Genomic DNA, 15243 nt, shown 5'->3' with positions numbered 1-15243 from the left:
TGTTGCACCACTGTCATTGTGAACAATTTCTTCCTTCTATCTAGTCTAAATCTATCCTCTTTTAGCTTAAAACCATTACCCCTTGTCCTATTGCAATAGGGCCTGCTAAAAAAATCTGTCCCCTGACACTGCTTTTGATTAAAAAGATTAAAAAAACCCCAAACAAGACAGTAGTATGTGTCATTTTTCTTCCCAGAAGGTAAAATCCTCCAGGACCGTGTTTCTCATCCATGCAGACTGCTGTCACAGCACCTCACTCAGTACACCTCAGGTTGCGGCACCAGATCCAAACACACTCAAGACCTAGATGTTCTGTCTCCACATCTGGCTTGTGCAAGTAAAGCCCAGCTTTCCGCTGACCGAACAGGCAAGTTGATAACCTGCTAATGGCATGTTGACAGGCTCACATTACTCTGATGCTGACCGGACACACGATACCCTTGTCATCCATACAGCAAACACGCCCCTGCAGGCAGAAGAAACTTCTGGAGAATTTGACTCCTGCCCCTTCTACGCTTCTACTCCGAGACGAACCCACTGTTCTCACCAAGTGTACACGGAGAGGAGCTGGGCTCCAATCTGAAAACATCTGGGGAAGGGACAAGGTATTTTTTCCCAGGTAACACCAAACACATCTCGGGCGAGCACCTAAAAACCATTTCAGGGCAAGCTGACAAATCAGCATAAATTATCTGTAATGGTACAGGCTACACTGAAAGTTTGGTTTTGCCTTGAAACAGTTGAGGAGTCCATCGCCACTAGAGATGGCCTGAGACACAAGACACAATTTTCCTGTACAAACATGGGCCTACGTATGAGGTCACAGACAGACCTGGTGCACTCACCTAGTAAAAAAGTACACAAAGTCGGTGTGTCAGCGCACACGCGATGACTGAGCTTAGATTAACACAGTCAAGTCACAGAAGGGCGCAAATGATCCTCCTATTCTTGGTCCTCCTCTGGATGGTGCCCCACAAAGCACACTGCTACCATACACGCACCGTTCCATGCTGCACGGTAGGACAATACACAAGACTCAGTCCCCACAGACTGTTTCCCCTCCTCATTATTCCCCTCCAGCCCGCAAAGATTTTAACAAAATAGACAGCAGATCATATTAGGTGCACAGAAAACCAATTTTTCAGTCTGGCACTTGAGGCTCCCTAGACCACATCTCACCTTCAGCTACAAAATTTTCAAGAGAAATAACAAAATGAAGCAATACTATTATAAGCAGTCTTGGGGTAGGTTACAAGTCAAGCTACTGCTGACTAAGTTTAATCACCTTCAGAGCCCTGTAACCTCCCTGAAATAGCCCAAAATATTATGAAATGGAATTGGTACGCAGAAGGCAAGGAAAACAGACCTTTTAATTTACCAGACTTACAACTATGATTATGACAGTAATGGTGGGTCAGAATGTTCCCATTACACCAGTGGATCTATAATTAGCCCCTAACTTTGTTTTTGAGGGAGTAAGAACATCTTTCAGCTTGCCACTGGTTGCTGTATTAATTGCAACACAAGTGCCTCCCCTCCAGCTGTCAGCATGATGCCACCATTTCACCTACATTTTCTCAAGGCTTAGAAAAAAATTTTTAAAAAATCGCATTGCTGAATTGCCCCTTCTACATCCTCTTCTACTTGATGTACTATCCAGGAGAAGCTGCTCCTCAGCTGGCACAGGGTCAAACCCCCAGTAACTCCACTCATGTCAGGTCCTCAGCTGATGTATATTGGCACAGACCGGTCCCAAGGGAGCTACACCAATTTACAGAAGGAACTGGCACAGACAACTCCGCTCTACTCTGTATAGCATTAACAGGTCCTCCTAATTATTTATTGAAAGAACATTTTATTTTCCTGCTGCTCTCTAAAGCCAAGTCCCTCCAGGGTGGTCTCAATCCAGTGCCTGAAGCTGGATGTGAAGCTATTTTTGAACGCCTGCAAGGTTTGCGTGCCACCATTGGGTAACCTTACCAGGTCTGGCCAGCCAGCCAGAAGCTGAATGTGTTCAAAGCTCCGAATGTGATGCTGGGCACAAATCTGGGAACACAATTTGCGCCATTTAATCGTCTCAGTAAGCCAAAACACAATTTCGACTACAAGAGAAATCGGCACATGCAGATGTTATACATGTAAATCATTACAACTTACTCACTTGTGGTTATAGCACTGGAGGGAATTTGACAAAGTAAAATGAGGCCCATCCTTCTTAGCACCATTTCAGCATTTGATTAAGTACAAAGGGAAGGTTTTACAGAAATTGCAGAGTTAAATTCAAATGAATTGAGGCAACTACAGTACAGTGATTTTTAAAGCCCACCTTAATGCACTGACTGCTATGGAGGAACACTGTGTTAAACTTTCTGACACTTGTGTATGTGTTTCATTACAAGAAGGGAAGGACACTGATTTCAAATACTACTACACACAGCAATCAATGTAAGCATGCACAGAAGCGTTTGGTAGACAAGGATCTATGCTATTACTTCTGCTGCAAGTGTAATGTAACCTATTGTTAGCCCACTGAAGTTCTGTGGTTAAAAATGCGATGGCTGAAGTAGCCTTCCCAATACTGCTTCCTCTCAAAGGACACAGACTGTCACAACTAAAGAAAAAAAAAATTGGCAGTGTTTTCTGAAAAATTATTTTTTCGGAAATATCTATTTCTATAGTAATAATTTTAATATTGTAAAAAGGCAAGGACAAAAATATTTACCTGTATTTCCCTGTCTTCCATTTATCTCCCTTTTTCCCCGTTTATCAATTTTCCCTGGCAAAAAAGAAAGCAGTAGAAGAGAAATGGAGACAAAAATCCTCAAAGGAACAAGGAACTTTTATGGCTTTTGAAGATGAAACAAAATTATTTTCCAGGCTGAAAGGAAAGGGGGGGGTGGGTTGTGAGAGAACAAAAGTTTTAGTCAAGCAAAGTTTTTTTTAAAAATAACTAACAAAACAGAAATTGTTGCACTTTATTTCCCTCCCTCACCAATACGATTTGTTGCATTTCAAAACCTCATACAATAAGGGCAGCCAGCCTGCAAGTCTGGAAGGGAATTCAGCACATGTTATTGGTGGATGATTTCAACGTAGCCACAAGGGGAATGCATTTAAAGATCCATATGTTTGGTTGGCATCAAATCAAGTTCCATTAAATAACACTGTATTCAGCTACACAACAAATTTACTTACCATACATTTCACATGAGAACTAATTTGTTTGATAGGAATATTGCTGATGTTTATATTGGTTTACTGTAATGAAAACAGTATTTTCCAAGCTATGAACAAATGCATACCAGTAGTTTTACAGTGGCTTAACCAAAGTACTGGTAGTGCTTCAAGAAGGGAATTTATACAATACGTATGTTTCTCAGCACTGCTCACGCCAAACACATTAAGGGGGTTCCGCTACAAAGACGGAACTTGCTTGTAACACTGGGAGAGCAGACCTAAATCTCCACACGGGCCATGGGGAGAGCTGCTGAGGCCAGCAGGACTATAGGCAGTTCCAGGCTTGACAGCTTGCTGGGTCCAAAAATGCCTTCAGGAAAACCCAACGTGTATGTCCAGTTCTGGTGCAGTGGAGCACGACATGAGGCTCTCATTTCTCATGACACTCTACAGAAATTGTGAAGGCAATCACTTACCTGCTGTTTTAGCTGAATGTCAAACCTTAAATTTTAGATGTGAAACCAAGGGCCTTTATATAAAATGTGAAATTCACACACTATTGCCTATCTGGTCAACAGAGCTGCCAAATATTTTCACATACAGAAAAACACTGGCGACTGAGCTGTGCTATAAAAACAATAGAACATCTTGAGGATTTCACTTAGTAATTCCATGCGGTCTGGCATTAATCAGTTGGACATCTTCAGAAAAAATATATTTCCTTAGTGGGAAAAAACCTAGTTCTTCCAAGAAAGTCACCTTCAGTGTTTCACATGTTTATATTTTTGCTTAGAGAAGCATCATTTTAAAAAAACAATTGAGAAGGAGCCAAGGATGATTTAATGATGCACTTACTGAAACCTCTGCAAATTGTCTTTTTTGTCAGCTTTTGATATACAAAATCTGCCTTGGCAATTGTAATCTTAATATCCAGTCTCTTCTTTTCACCAGGACAGTTCTGACTTCTGGTTATGAGTCATGCTAAATTATAAATACAAACGGAAGCATGGGCCACATTGTTTCCAAAAAATATGTCAACATATCATTACAAATACTGGCAGCACCATCCCTCATTTTTGATCCAGTTCATTACTGAGGAAACGGCTTTCAATTAGCACATGGCACTCCACACCACCTTTGTACCTGCTGCAGGTGTCCACAGTACAAAAATCTCTGCCTGTAAAGAAAAATCTGCATGCTTTTAAGTGTAAATCTGATGTGATGTGCCACGGGATCAAACATGTCTCCACAGGCTGATTTTCCAACGGGAGAGGGAACCTACTTCTAAACAAGCTTCCTCTCCCTTCCCAAACCAGCGGTGAAGGAAAGCTGGCAGTCAGGCAGGCACCTGCAAGTCCTAACTGGAAAATACTCCCATGCATACTAAAGAAAGGGTTCATCCCATTTCCAAACCCCGAGCTCCTCACTGGGCATTTATTTAGCAGATTTAGACTGTAACCTGTTCAGCAGAAACACTGAAAAACATTCTTTTCTCTGAAAGGTGTAGGATCAAGGTTTAAGATAAGATGGGTCTATGGATAAACCTGATTTAAATCACTGCCTATTTGGAAAAGACCTATTGATGCTAATGCAGGAGTTCTTGCCCAGAAGGTCATCAATCAGCCATTACTATTTCTGCAGTGCAAAGAGAATGAAGGTAAGCTCCATTTTCTTTTAAGTATAAATAAAGTTTGCTGCCAGAATGATGTATCACATTAACCTGCAAATTATTCTAACACACACTTCATAAAAAAGTAAACCCAAAAGAGAGACCTTCCTCAGATATAAGCCTACCTTAACTGGGCTAGGGATTAGCAATTAAAAATCATGGAGGGGAAGGATGGTTGAACATTCAACCATTCTTATTACTCTGGAAGTATTAAATCACTGCCTTTGCATTTTTGGCATACTACCGTGATTAAGGTTGATAGTTATTTTGGCTGCCTCCCACCAGACCTTGGCTACATTAAGAACTTCACCCCAAACCCTCCCAAACTCAAACAAAAAACCTCCATCTTTGAAGCCAGACTTTCTACACAGATCCATCAGTGGGAACCACAGGCTCTAAGGCAGCAGAGGTTGTTCGCATGCTTGCGTATCACTATTTGGCTGAAAGATGCTCCAGAAAGGATTTTTTACACTAAGATCAACTAGGACAGCAGGTAAGCCTTGCATTCTGATTTAGTTCTGCATATTTTAAAGGCCAAGAAGCAGCAGAAGTCACAATTTTGTAAAAAGTTCTCTACTGTACATGACAGTAATCTCTCTGGATGGCTTTTTTAATTCAAACTACAATCTGATGTGCTTGATGTCTGCTAGTACACATTCTGACAAACACCTTTAATTACAGCAAGAGAACACAAGCAACCAATTAATTCTTCTATGGTTTTATTCTGAGCTTCAGAGTATTAGGTTACTACTCCTTCATGTTGCATTTAATTAAGAAAAACACTTTCAAGAACCCTGAGCTTCATATACTCCAACCACAAAACAGCAGTCCCATGAAGTAGTGGAAAAGTTGTAAGTATACCCTCTGGTCTATTTTGACTGTCTTCACTATGTTTTAAAGTTACAAAGTCTCATTGGCTTTGTTCTCTAACTTCCTTGTCACTAGCAATTAATGACCCAAGAATAATGTTTAACAGTACACAACTGTTTTTGAGAGCTTAGTAAGAAGCAACGAACTTTTGCTTGCATTGTCAAAGGAGCCTATAGGTTTACACAATGAACCCACGAAAGATTTCAGGTGCCTCCTCACCAAGGCAGCATCTACAGTCCTCAGATGCTTCAAAACAGAGTGGAATTTCTGTACTTCAAATAAAACTCACAAAACCTCAGTGATGTCAGGTTAGCTAAGGTAGTCAGGTTCACTGCCATGCCCTGGGAATAAGGGGCCTTATTAGATCCACACCACTGGTTCTTCTAAAATTTTTTTTCAAATCTGATGTTCACTAAAGACAGTGCTCACCCAAGACACCAGATATAAGCTCATTTCTGGCCTCTGCCGGACAGGGTACAGGTCGGTATCCCACTCTAGCAGGGAACTGCTCAAACCAGTGATCAGTAGACTGATGCAGGATGCTCTTGCCTTCTCTACTTAATTGCAACAGTAAAAAATTCCTTAAGAGACAGATGGAGAACAAGCATAACTCTTTTGCAGGTACTCACCTAAGCAAAGTCAAGTCTGGAACACCTTCTCTGTTCCAGTGAATGATGATACAGTCTATACTAAAAACATATTAGATGAATTGACTACATAGGTAACATTTTAAGGCCTGGCACACAGGTGAACATGCTCAGATGGACAGAGGAATTAACTCCAGGCGTCTCACATCTTTAGCTAACACTAGCCACTGAAGTACAGAACGGGGGTGGGGAAATCACTGCCTTTTCCTTCTGGCTCTCATTTGTAAAGACAAATATTCTCACTCACAGCTCTGCACAGGAAAAGCACTTGTCTCCCACATGCTGGGCGAGTGCTGCTGATCAGTGGGTAACTAAGACAGGAAGAGGATGCTGTTCAGCCCCACTGCAGTGTACAGAGGAACATGTGAGCAGGCAATCTGGTCTTGAAAATAGAACTGCCAGCTGCTGTTTCTTCTGAGTAGTGATATCGGGTTCCCACAATGGAAAGAGGTTTGGAAAATAAACAAACAAACAAAAGTAGGAAAAGACATTAATTGGTAACTGTGTTATTTCCTTTCTCTAGAGCACTTTTAACCAGCATCACAAATGAAGGTTGACTCAAGTTGGAAAACTCATGGAATAGGTTTTTCTTCTTAGATCTCCCGAACAACATTCTCAGCTGTCCTAGAATGTGTGTCAACTGGAAAGTAAACTCCTATTGCTTTCCTCCATCTATGTCTTAACAAATTTAATTCTAACATCGTCCACTAGGTTCTCATTCCATGTTTTGCCATCTGGATCTCATCTTTATAAATACAAGTTACGCTCACCCACTTGGCTTACTTCATCTATAAAGACTTGTTAAATGGCTTTAAAGATGATTTACTAAAAAAGCTAAAGATTTAACATGAGAAGAGATTAATTTAAGTAGAGAACTTCTTACTTTAATGTCAAAATTGCATTACCAATGACTTTTGCCTTATTCACATTTGTTCTATAGCTCTTTATGTCTGCACTAGCACATTAATTATTCAGAAGGCACCCAAGTTCACAGCAATGATCTAGTCACAAATTTCAAACAACTGAAATATAAATGTGTAATGTCAGAAAATTAGAAAGAAAAAAAAGTCCAAACACTAGTGCTTTGCTTCTGAAGCAGCAAGGAACACACTAACTGAGCCCAAGAGAGTTAAAAGCTTAAACTAAACTAGTTTTCCTTTGCTTACTGAATTGTGTTCTTCACCAAAATAGCACCAAGCTCCAACAAAGTAACATCAATTTGAATGGATTTACTCCCTCAGTTATTTTGGTTATATTTCTTAATGGTATTAAAAGTTTGTACTTAAATGACAAACTCTTTTCTAAGTTTTAAAGGGGGGGTGAGGTGGGGCGGGGAAAGACCTTGAAAGTTAGAGTAGGAACATAAACAGCATGCCAACTAATTGCTCCTGCCTCTTCTGGATCAGCACAGAGCCACTGCCATTCTAGTTTACGTTCTCATATCTTCAGTAGCTGAAGTGATACAGATCCATGCTTGGCACTGAAATTTTGCAACTTACTCCTCAAAATGATCTTTAAACATGTTTTTCTCCTTCAGTCTGAGAGAGAAACAGGAGAAAGCCCATGTAAAACATAAAAAACCCCCACAAACCATGAGACAGAGCCCCGAGTTTGCTCCTCCTAAGACTACATGGCATCTATTTCCTTAACATCTTCATATTATATGTAAACACCTGTAAAGATACCATGAATGAAAGATTAGGGATGAATGTAAACAGTGGCATTCTTTCCCATTGTCTTCATTTAAATCTGTAAGATTTAGTAAGACATACCAGTTCAGGGGTCTGTATGCCCTGGCATCTGCTACTGTAACTGTTCCAAAACCATGCAATTAGTTAGTCAAAAGGGAATTCTTTTTGATCCTTAAGGATTCTGCAAAATACTTCAGACTCCACGCAGCAATCAACAGGTAGATGCTGAAGCTGTAGTGCCATAAGCACTGTTGAGATGCCTTTCTGCCAAAGGAACCCGTGCCCTGTGCTCCAGTATCAATGTGAAAAAAGAATTTTTTTAGGTGTAATAAAAAGGGACCGGGTCAAAAAAGACCAGTCAGTCAAAAAAAAAAAAATCTAGATTACTGTGAAACATGCTGTCAAGCAGCTGGGCCCATTTTGACTATTAAAGTTTTCATTTGATTAGAGATCTAACAGCAGGCCCACTGTCTTCAAGGACTAATATTGCCTCTGGCTGCTTCTCAATACCAACTGGCAGTCCAACTTTTTCTGGGCTAAACTTCAATCTGTCCAACCTGAGCTAGGCACCATCTGGGACACAGAGCCACACCATCCTCAGCGAACGGGCTAGGCAAGTCACGCCGTCCTCACTGTAGCTACCTGCAGACTGAAGGAAAACGCTATTGAGAAGCTGTCTAACATCCCAAAAGTGACCTCAAAACTCTGAGATTTGGGACCCCTTTACAGCATATACTGAACAGATTTCCAATCTTATGTCACAATGCATCTCCTGTTTAGTTGGCATTTCAACTCACCAACTGAGGAACATGGAAGGAAACAGATGCAGACTGGGGACTTCACTGTTTTCTAAGAATGTCATGAAATGCAGACCTTTGCAATTGCTTCTCAGCCTGTATCAAGGGAACAAAACCAAACTCCATAGCCACTGTATTTGCAATTATTGAGACTGCAAAAACAATCAAAAGAACTGGGTTTGGCTTGGTAATAACTTCTATTCCCTCCATGATCTTATTTCAACTGGTTTGCACTGTTCTCTGACCTTGTTAAAAGCCACCTTGCCAGAAGCCCACCACTTTCCCATCTGAATGCACTTGTCACCAAAATGAATTACCGCCTTGCATTAGTGGCTCAAATAGCCTCCTGATAGGAACGGCAGGAAGAGCAGAAAATGGTGCAAAACTCAAAATGATGTATTATTGCTAAAATGCTAGAACTTCACTTGTCAAGGATTGTAATTAGAGTTGGGCCAAGGCAATGTTAGCTCAGCTGCCTCGGAGCACACCTGTTTCAATTTAATTTGTAGTAATTAGGAAGCCTAGGGCACCAGGAAAAAATGCTTTTCAGTTACTGTTTCAAATAGCTGAGTTTTCATGTGCCATTTAAAATCCTGTTTTTTAGAACAGACTGCTGACTTGCTAATGCTAGCAAAATGAAATAAAGCAAAATATTTTTAGCAGCAGGAAGTTGTTACTTGCTACTGCCAATTACATGCCTTGTACTTGAACAGTGACATTTTTTCCCCCTTTGCTTATTCTTCAAGATAGGTAAAAGCTGGCTTAGGTCTCAGTGCATGCGGATTCGAACAAAACTCTTAGTCCCCCAGAGCTGGCCGACACTTCTGGAGCCATAGCCAATACTGGCAGCAATCTGCTGTGACAGAGCAAACAACAGTGTCCCAGATCCACTCTTCAGAAAAAGGGGGAAGGAGAAGATTAAGCAAGAGACTTGGACCTCCTGACTTTGGCAAAAGGCTGAATACCTTGTCATGCTAATAAAATTACTGAATTCGGGGAGGGGAAAGTGGGGCAGAGGGGGGAAAATAAAAAAAAGCATTAAAATTACATAAGAATAGATATTTATACTCTGAGTTAATTTATCAAACTGACAGAGATGAATCATCCATCATTAAAATAATGGGATACAAGTTTTCTTTGTATCACGATCATTATTTACAACTCTTAAATATTCATGAAGGAGTCAAGTATCCTCATCTTTTAAATTAAAATGTGATCTTGCAGGCCAAAATAAAACTGTTGGCAAAAATAAGTTTCTACAGGAACAGTGCCAGAGAATGATTTCTTCAAAAACAGGATAGATCTTAACAATCACAAAGGCACTTTTTTTTTTTTAAACCTACACTATAAACCACACAGGGCTCAAGCAACTCACATAAAGCTGAGTAACAAAACAAAAAGAAGGGGTAGTAACAAGAGCCTGTGGTATAGCTAGACACAGGTACTTCGGACTTTTAAAAATTTAACACAAACCTCAGTTATTTTTTTGAGGTGACATACAACTCTGATGCAAGTTTGTTGCCACATGCTGAGAATCCAACTGAAGCCAATATGGCTCCTCTCAGTGAATGAACTTGAGTATATGCATGTACTTCTACAAGTAAGAGTTCATTATTTTAAAAATTGACCTTTTTCTGCTATAATGACATTACAAAGACAATCATACCACTGTATATTCTTCCATCTTAGAACACACACCAAAAAAAGGCATCTGGGAAATTCACAGCAATGCTTCCTGACTACTGTTTTTATTATTTATGAATGGTTTTAATATTATCAGTCATTATTTTCCATAGACTGATGTGGATGTGTATTTAAAAACTGGGCAGGAAAACAGAAAAAGAAACCCATATGATAAAATGAGTGTTAACAGTCAGCATCATCATTTCACCACTTAAGTGAACTTTATGGAATATAGCAGTGTCTACTTGAAGGTGTGCTTATATAATGTACATGGGACACCCATATACATGCCAGCATGACTTTAGAACCACAAAAATCAGAAAGTATATGAAAGCTGCATCTTCTTTTATTCATTTGTCTTTGCTTCAACAGGTAATTTCTGCACAATCCAGGCTTTTAGTTTTTCTATTTCGGTTCTGCTTAACTCATGATTAAGGTTTGGAAAAGTATGAAGTGATGTTGATACTCCCAGTGATTTTAACATCTTGTTGGTCTCTTCACCCCATGAGTAGAGAACTAGTTCATCAGCAGTTCCATGACACTGAAATAATTCTGGAAGAACAGTTTCATTTCTTTTCAAAGCCTAGATGGAGAAGAAACACTGTCAGACAAATCACTAAAAATTTTAAAAGAGTAGTTACACTTACATGGTGACAATTTACATAGCATTTCATTTATTAACCTGCCTTTTAGTGGCCATATTGTCCTATCTCTACAAAAGCAAACAAGGAAATACTGGAAAAAACCTGCACTTCAAATTCCAATGTAACTCTTGACAAATGATAAGAGTTTACTTTAAGGTCTATATCCCTCTCCAAATAAGAGAAACAGAAAAAATTCATGACAGCAGATGGAGCCCATGAGTATTATAATTCATCACAAATTTTCAAAGAACAGTTACACTTACATGGACTCTCTAACAACTAAGGACAACTTGTAAAGCATTTAATTTGTTAACCTGCCTTCTACACTGACTTACTTTGAATAAAATAATTGTACTGTCTGTGCAAAAAAGCAACAAAACATCATGTAAGGACAGCTTTAAAGCCTCAATTCCCTAATGCTCTGCTTATCTATTCCAGGAATGTCATAATTTTAGACTATTAATCAATTGCCCCAGATAAATAAACAAGCTATACTCAGTTTTAATTACGTTTTTCTTTTAGAAAAACTAAGCAGTTTTTCTGTCTACCACACACTCACCTGGTAAACAGCAGAGTCTTTATTGAGAAAACTTGACAAAGCAAAGACACCTGCCAGATCTTGATGAAACCTATATGCTAAATGCATTGCCATTCCACCTCCCATCGAAAAGCCTCCTAGGATGGAACAAAAGAAACAAAGACTGGATTTTGCTATATGTCTTTATAACCCAAGACCCAATTTATTTTTATCTTCAGGCTTGTTTCTTTTATACAGAATGCAATCAAAAAACTTCTTGAGTAACATAAAGGTTACAATGATCTTAAATCAAAGCATGATTCATTTAAGAAGCTGGATAGCTAAAGTAATGCTGAAGATTCATTGTTGAGGCGGGGAAAAAAAAAAATCAGCCAAAAGGCCATTACTTTAGAAGCCATTCGTGTATGGTCCCTACCAGGTAGTTGAACACTGAGGCCATATATTCTCTGATGTTAACAAAGCAAAACTCTATGAACAGACTACCACATAACTTCACAAGGACACGGTATTATATTACCATAATATTACAGTAATGTTATAGGCTATTATATTGACTGTATCCAAATAATGACTAGGGTGAAGAATGACTAGCTGCTGCTATCTCTTCTAGCACAGAGATAGCAACCAACAGAAAGGTTATGACTGCAGCTCTACTTAGAGTGGCATTAACACCCAGGATACTGGTGATAGAACTGGTTTGTGCCAGATAGTTAACTGGTGTTAATTAGTTGCAAAATTCTGAGCCCAGACCTTTTTACACAGGAAACATGAAATTAGGGACTGAAGAAGAAATGCAAAACTAGCAGACAAAATACCAAACCATTTCAGCTTGTTATCTTTTTGAAGTGATTAAAATGAGACTCCAAAATGGGAATGGCTTTTTTGCAATGGCTACACGAGCCCTGTGGGTTGACTTCTGTGCTATGCAGAAGTTTGACATGGATGCTAAAAAATCCAGCCAGGAAGCAGTGTCCAGTGACACCCTGAAACTTTAGTACTTCACTGGATCCTGGGACCACACAGGAAATCGCTGGCACACACAATGCTGCACTTCGTAAATATTAATTGGGTCACAGTGAGACTGTTCCTAATAGGGAATCCTCTTCCAGCATGTTTATCTGCAAGTTCCAGCAGATCTGCGACCCTTCTAGCTCATACTCCATCCCATGTTATGACTGGAAGATTTGGCTGGATTTGTGTTGGAAATTTTCTTGACAAAACACTGCATGTCTGGGTTAGTCTAGTGTTCTTTCTCCCACACAACATTATTTTTTGATTTCCGATGAATTCCTGATTCTGCTTTCTACTTATGGTCACCTTGTAGTATTAAGGGATGATTGTGGCCAAAAGCAGCAACTGCAGGTTCCTGACTTACAGAACTTGGATCTTAGGGAGAAAGAGCAAGATCACACAATGTGTAAGACTGGAGTCTTGCTTTCCTTTTTCAAACACAGTCCTTAATTAAATTAGGAGAGCTGTATCCTCAAACTAGGAGATACACCTGGGATCCCCCAGCTATGCTCGCAGGGGGCTCATAATACCCTCATATTTGGATTTGGTAAATGAAGCCAAGACCTACTATCAACCCGATGAATCAATCTTTAACCAGTTTAAAGTTAAATATAGTATGTCTAAGTGCCCACTGGCAGTTCAGAAACAAAAGTAGTTGAGGAAAAGTAGGAATGAATGCGGGTAAACAAATTCATCTGCCATCTGCATTAAAAACTCATACAGCCAGAAATTTCACCTGAAATTTTGAATAAACTTGTCTTCACAAAAATTAAAATACTGAAAATACTAAGCTTTTCATCTGCATCACTATTTCCTACCAGACGTGTTCTCTTGTCACATGTAAAAGAATTCTACAATAAAAAAAATTTTGCACAAGTGTCACAGTAATAACAAAAATTCAACACCACTGACCCTTTTGACCCACTGACATTCACAGAGAGAGAAAAATATAGCCTTCTGAGAAGGTATATAAAATACAACAGCTATACAAAGTGACTATGTAAACAGCAACATCTTGAGTTGAAGTTTCCTTTATTCTCTTCTGTGGAATGTGATCATTTACCTCTTCATTTCCTTTTGATCATTCTGAATGATGCGGTCATCCCCAAACCCAAAAAGTAGCACTTATAAAAGACCATTTTGCATTTGCTTACAAATAAATACAGATATACTTTGTTCACATATAAAATGAAGTCCATTTTAAGTACTTCAGAATACAGGAAAAAAAGCAACATTGAAAACTCATTACTAGTTTGTAAATGATTTAATCTAAAATTTAGTACCCAGTTAGTCACAATCTGGCAACGCTATCTGCAATTACTCACCAGCAGTCTTTGACAATGCAGTCACCTTCTGTTTAGAAGAATATTAGGTAATGGTTCTTTTATGTGGGTCATACTACTATGAGAAAATGTAATACAAAGGACTAGTTCTTTGAATTTGGTTTTCCAGGGGAAAACCTGAAGTTTATCACTTGATACCACAACAATCATTCAGTAAATTGCTGTATAGTAAAGGCTTCAAAACCAACAATTTGAACAAGCACTTGTAGTTGGAGACAAATTTTGATTACAAGAATTATTTCAGTATAAGCATAAATTTGACATAACGTAAAAGACATTCTCAGTCAAGAACTTATATAACAATACAAATTTTGGATTAAGGGAAAATAAGAGGCAGGTAAAGATATTACACAAAAATGTATGAAGTGACAGTCAGAATGTAAGCAAAACACAGAAGAAAACTACAAGTATGCTTATGTACACCAATGATCTCAGCATAAAGAATACATAACCCTCACAGCATTGCTAGGCAGATTGTGTCATGAGCGTTAATCAAGATCAAAAATGACAAGGAAACCTTTCAACCTTAGATGGGCAGAACATAGCAAGCCCTTCGCTCGAGACCATTCTATTTCCAAGAAGTACAACGGATGTGCACAGAAGTTCAGAATTTGCCAACAGGTTTCACATAAAAGTATGTTCACTTTCCATTTTCCCCCTTGTATCTATTTTTAAAGAGATCTATGATTAATGCTTCAAAACAGTTAAAAAGTGTTGGCTCCACAGTGCTCAGGATACCAGTTCAGGAAAGCACCTAACTGTTTGCATTAACTTTCCTGCTGTACAAAAGAGGCTTATGCACAGGCTAAAAGGTAAGCACATACAAAAGAAGACTCAATTACGTAAAACACTTTTCTTTCACAAAGAAACTTCTCTCAAGTATGCATTTATGACCTCCAATCTGCTTCTCTGTAGTGCTGGTTTCTAGGCAAGACCTCTTTTCAGCGAAAGGAAAGCTGCTTGTAAGTTGCTTTGCTAGTTGAGAAAGATCTGCTGAAATCACAGGATCATCACACTTCCAAATTAAAGAATTTGAATCGGAAGGAAATTCCCATACAATACTTTACTAAAAACAAAACATTCTTTGCTGGAATATCATCTGTAACTATGTTAAGGTAATCCCACCCATATGATTATGTAACGCAATGAACAGAGACTGAATTTCTCATATGT

At 39.1% G+C, this 15243-nt stretch overlaps 1 protein-coding gene across 1 annotated transcript in view; it reads right to left on the bottom strand.

The window, feature by feature from the left end:
* Positions 1–10857: 10857 nt before the first annotated feature.
* LYPLAL1 (lysophospholipase-like 1) overlaps positions 10858–15243 on the bottom strand; it is a gene marked incomplete at its 5' end in the record, with an annotated part of 24632 nt that continues 20246 nt past the window's right edge. Inside the window, 2 exons of the mRNA XM_010283141.1 lie at positions 10858–11117; positions 11738–11853. Of these exons, the coding sequence (XP_010281443.1) occupies positions 10881–11117; positions 11738–11853 (353 nt within the window). The remainder of the gene's footprint in view (positions 11118–11737; positions 11854–15243) is intronic.

The sequence above is a fragment of the Phaethon lepturus genome, unplaced genomic scaffold (assembly GCF_000687285.1).
Source record: "Phaethon lepturus isolate BGI_N335 unplaced genomic scaffold, ASM68728v1 scaffold1653, whole genome shotgun sequence".
NCBI classification, from domain to species: domain Eukaryota; kingdom Metazoa; phylum Chordata; class Aves; order Phaethontiformes; family Phaethontidae; genus Phaethon; species Phaethon lepturus.
Note: the sequence above shows the minus strand (reverse complement) of the source record. Positions and strands in the feature narration are given on the sequence as shown.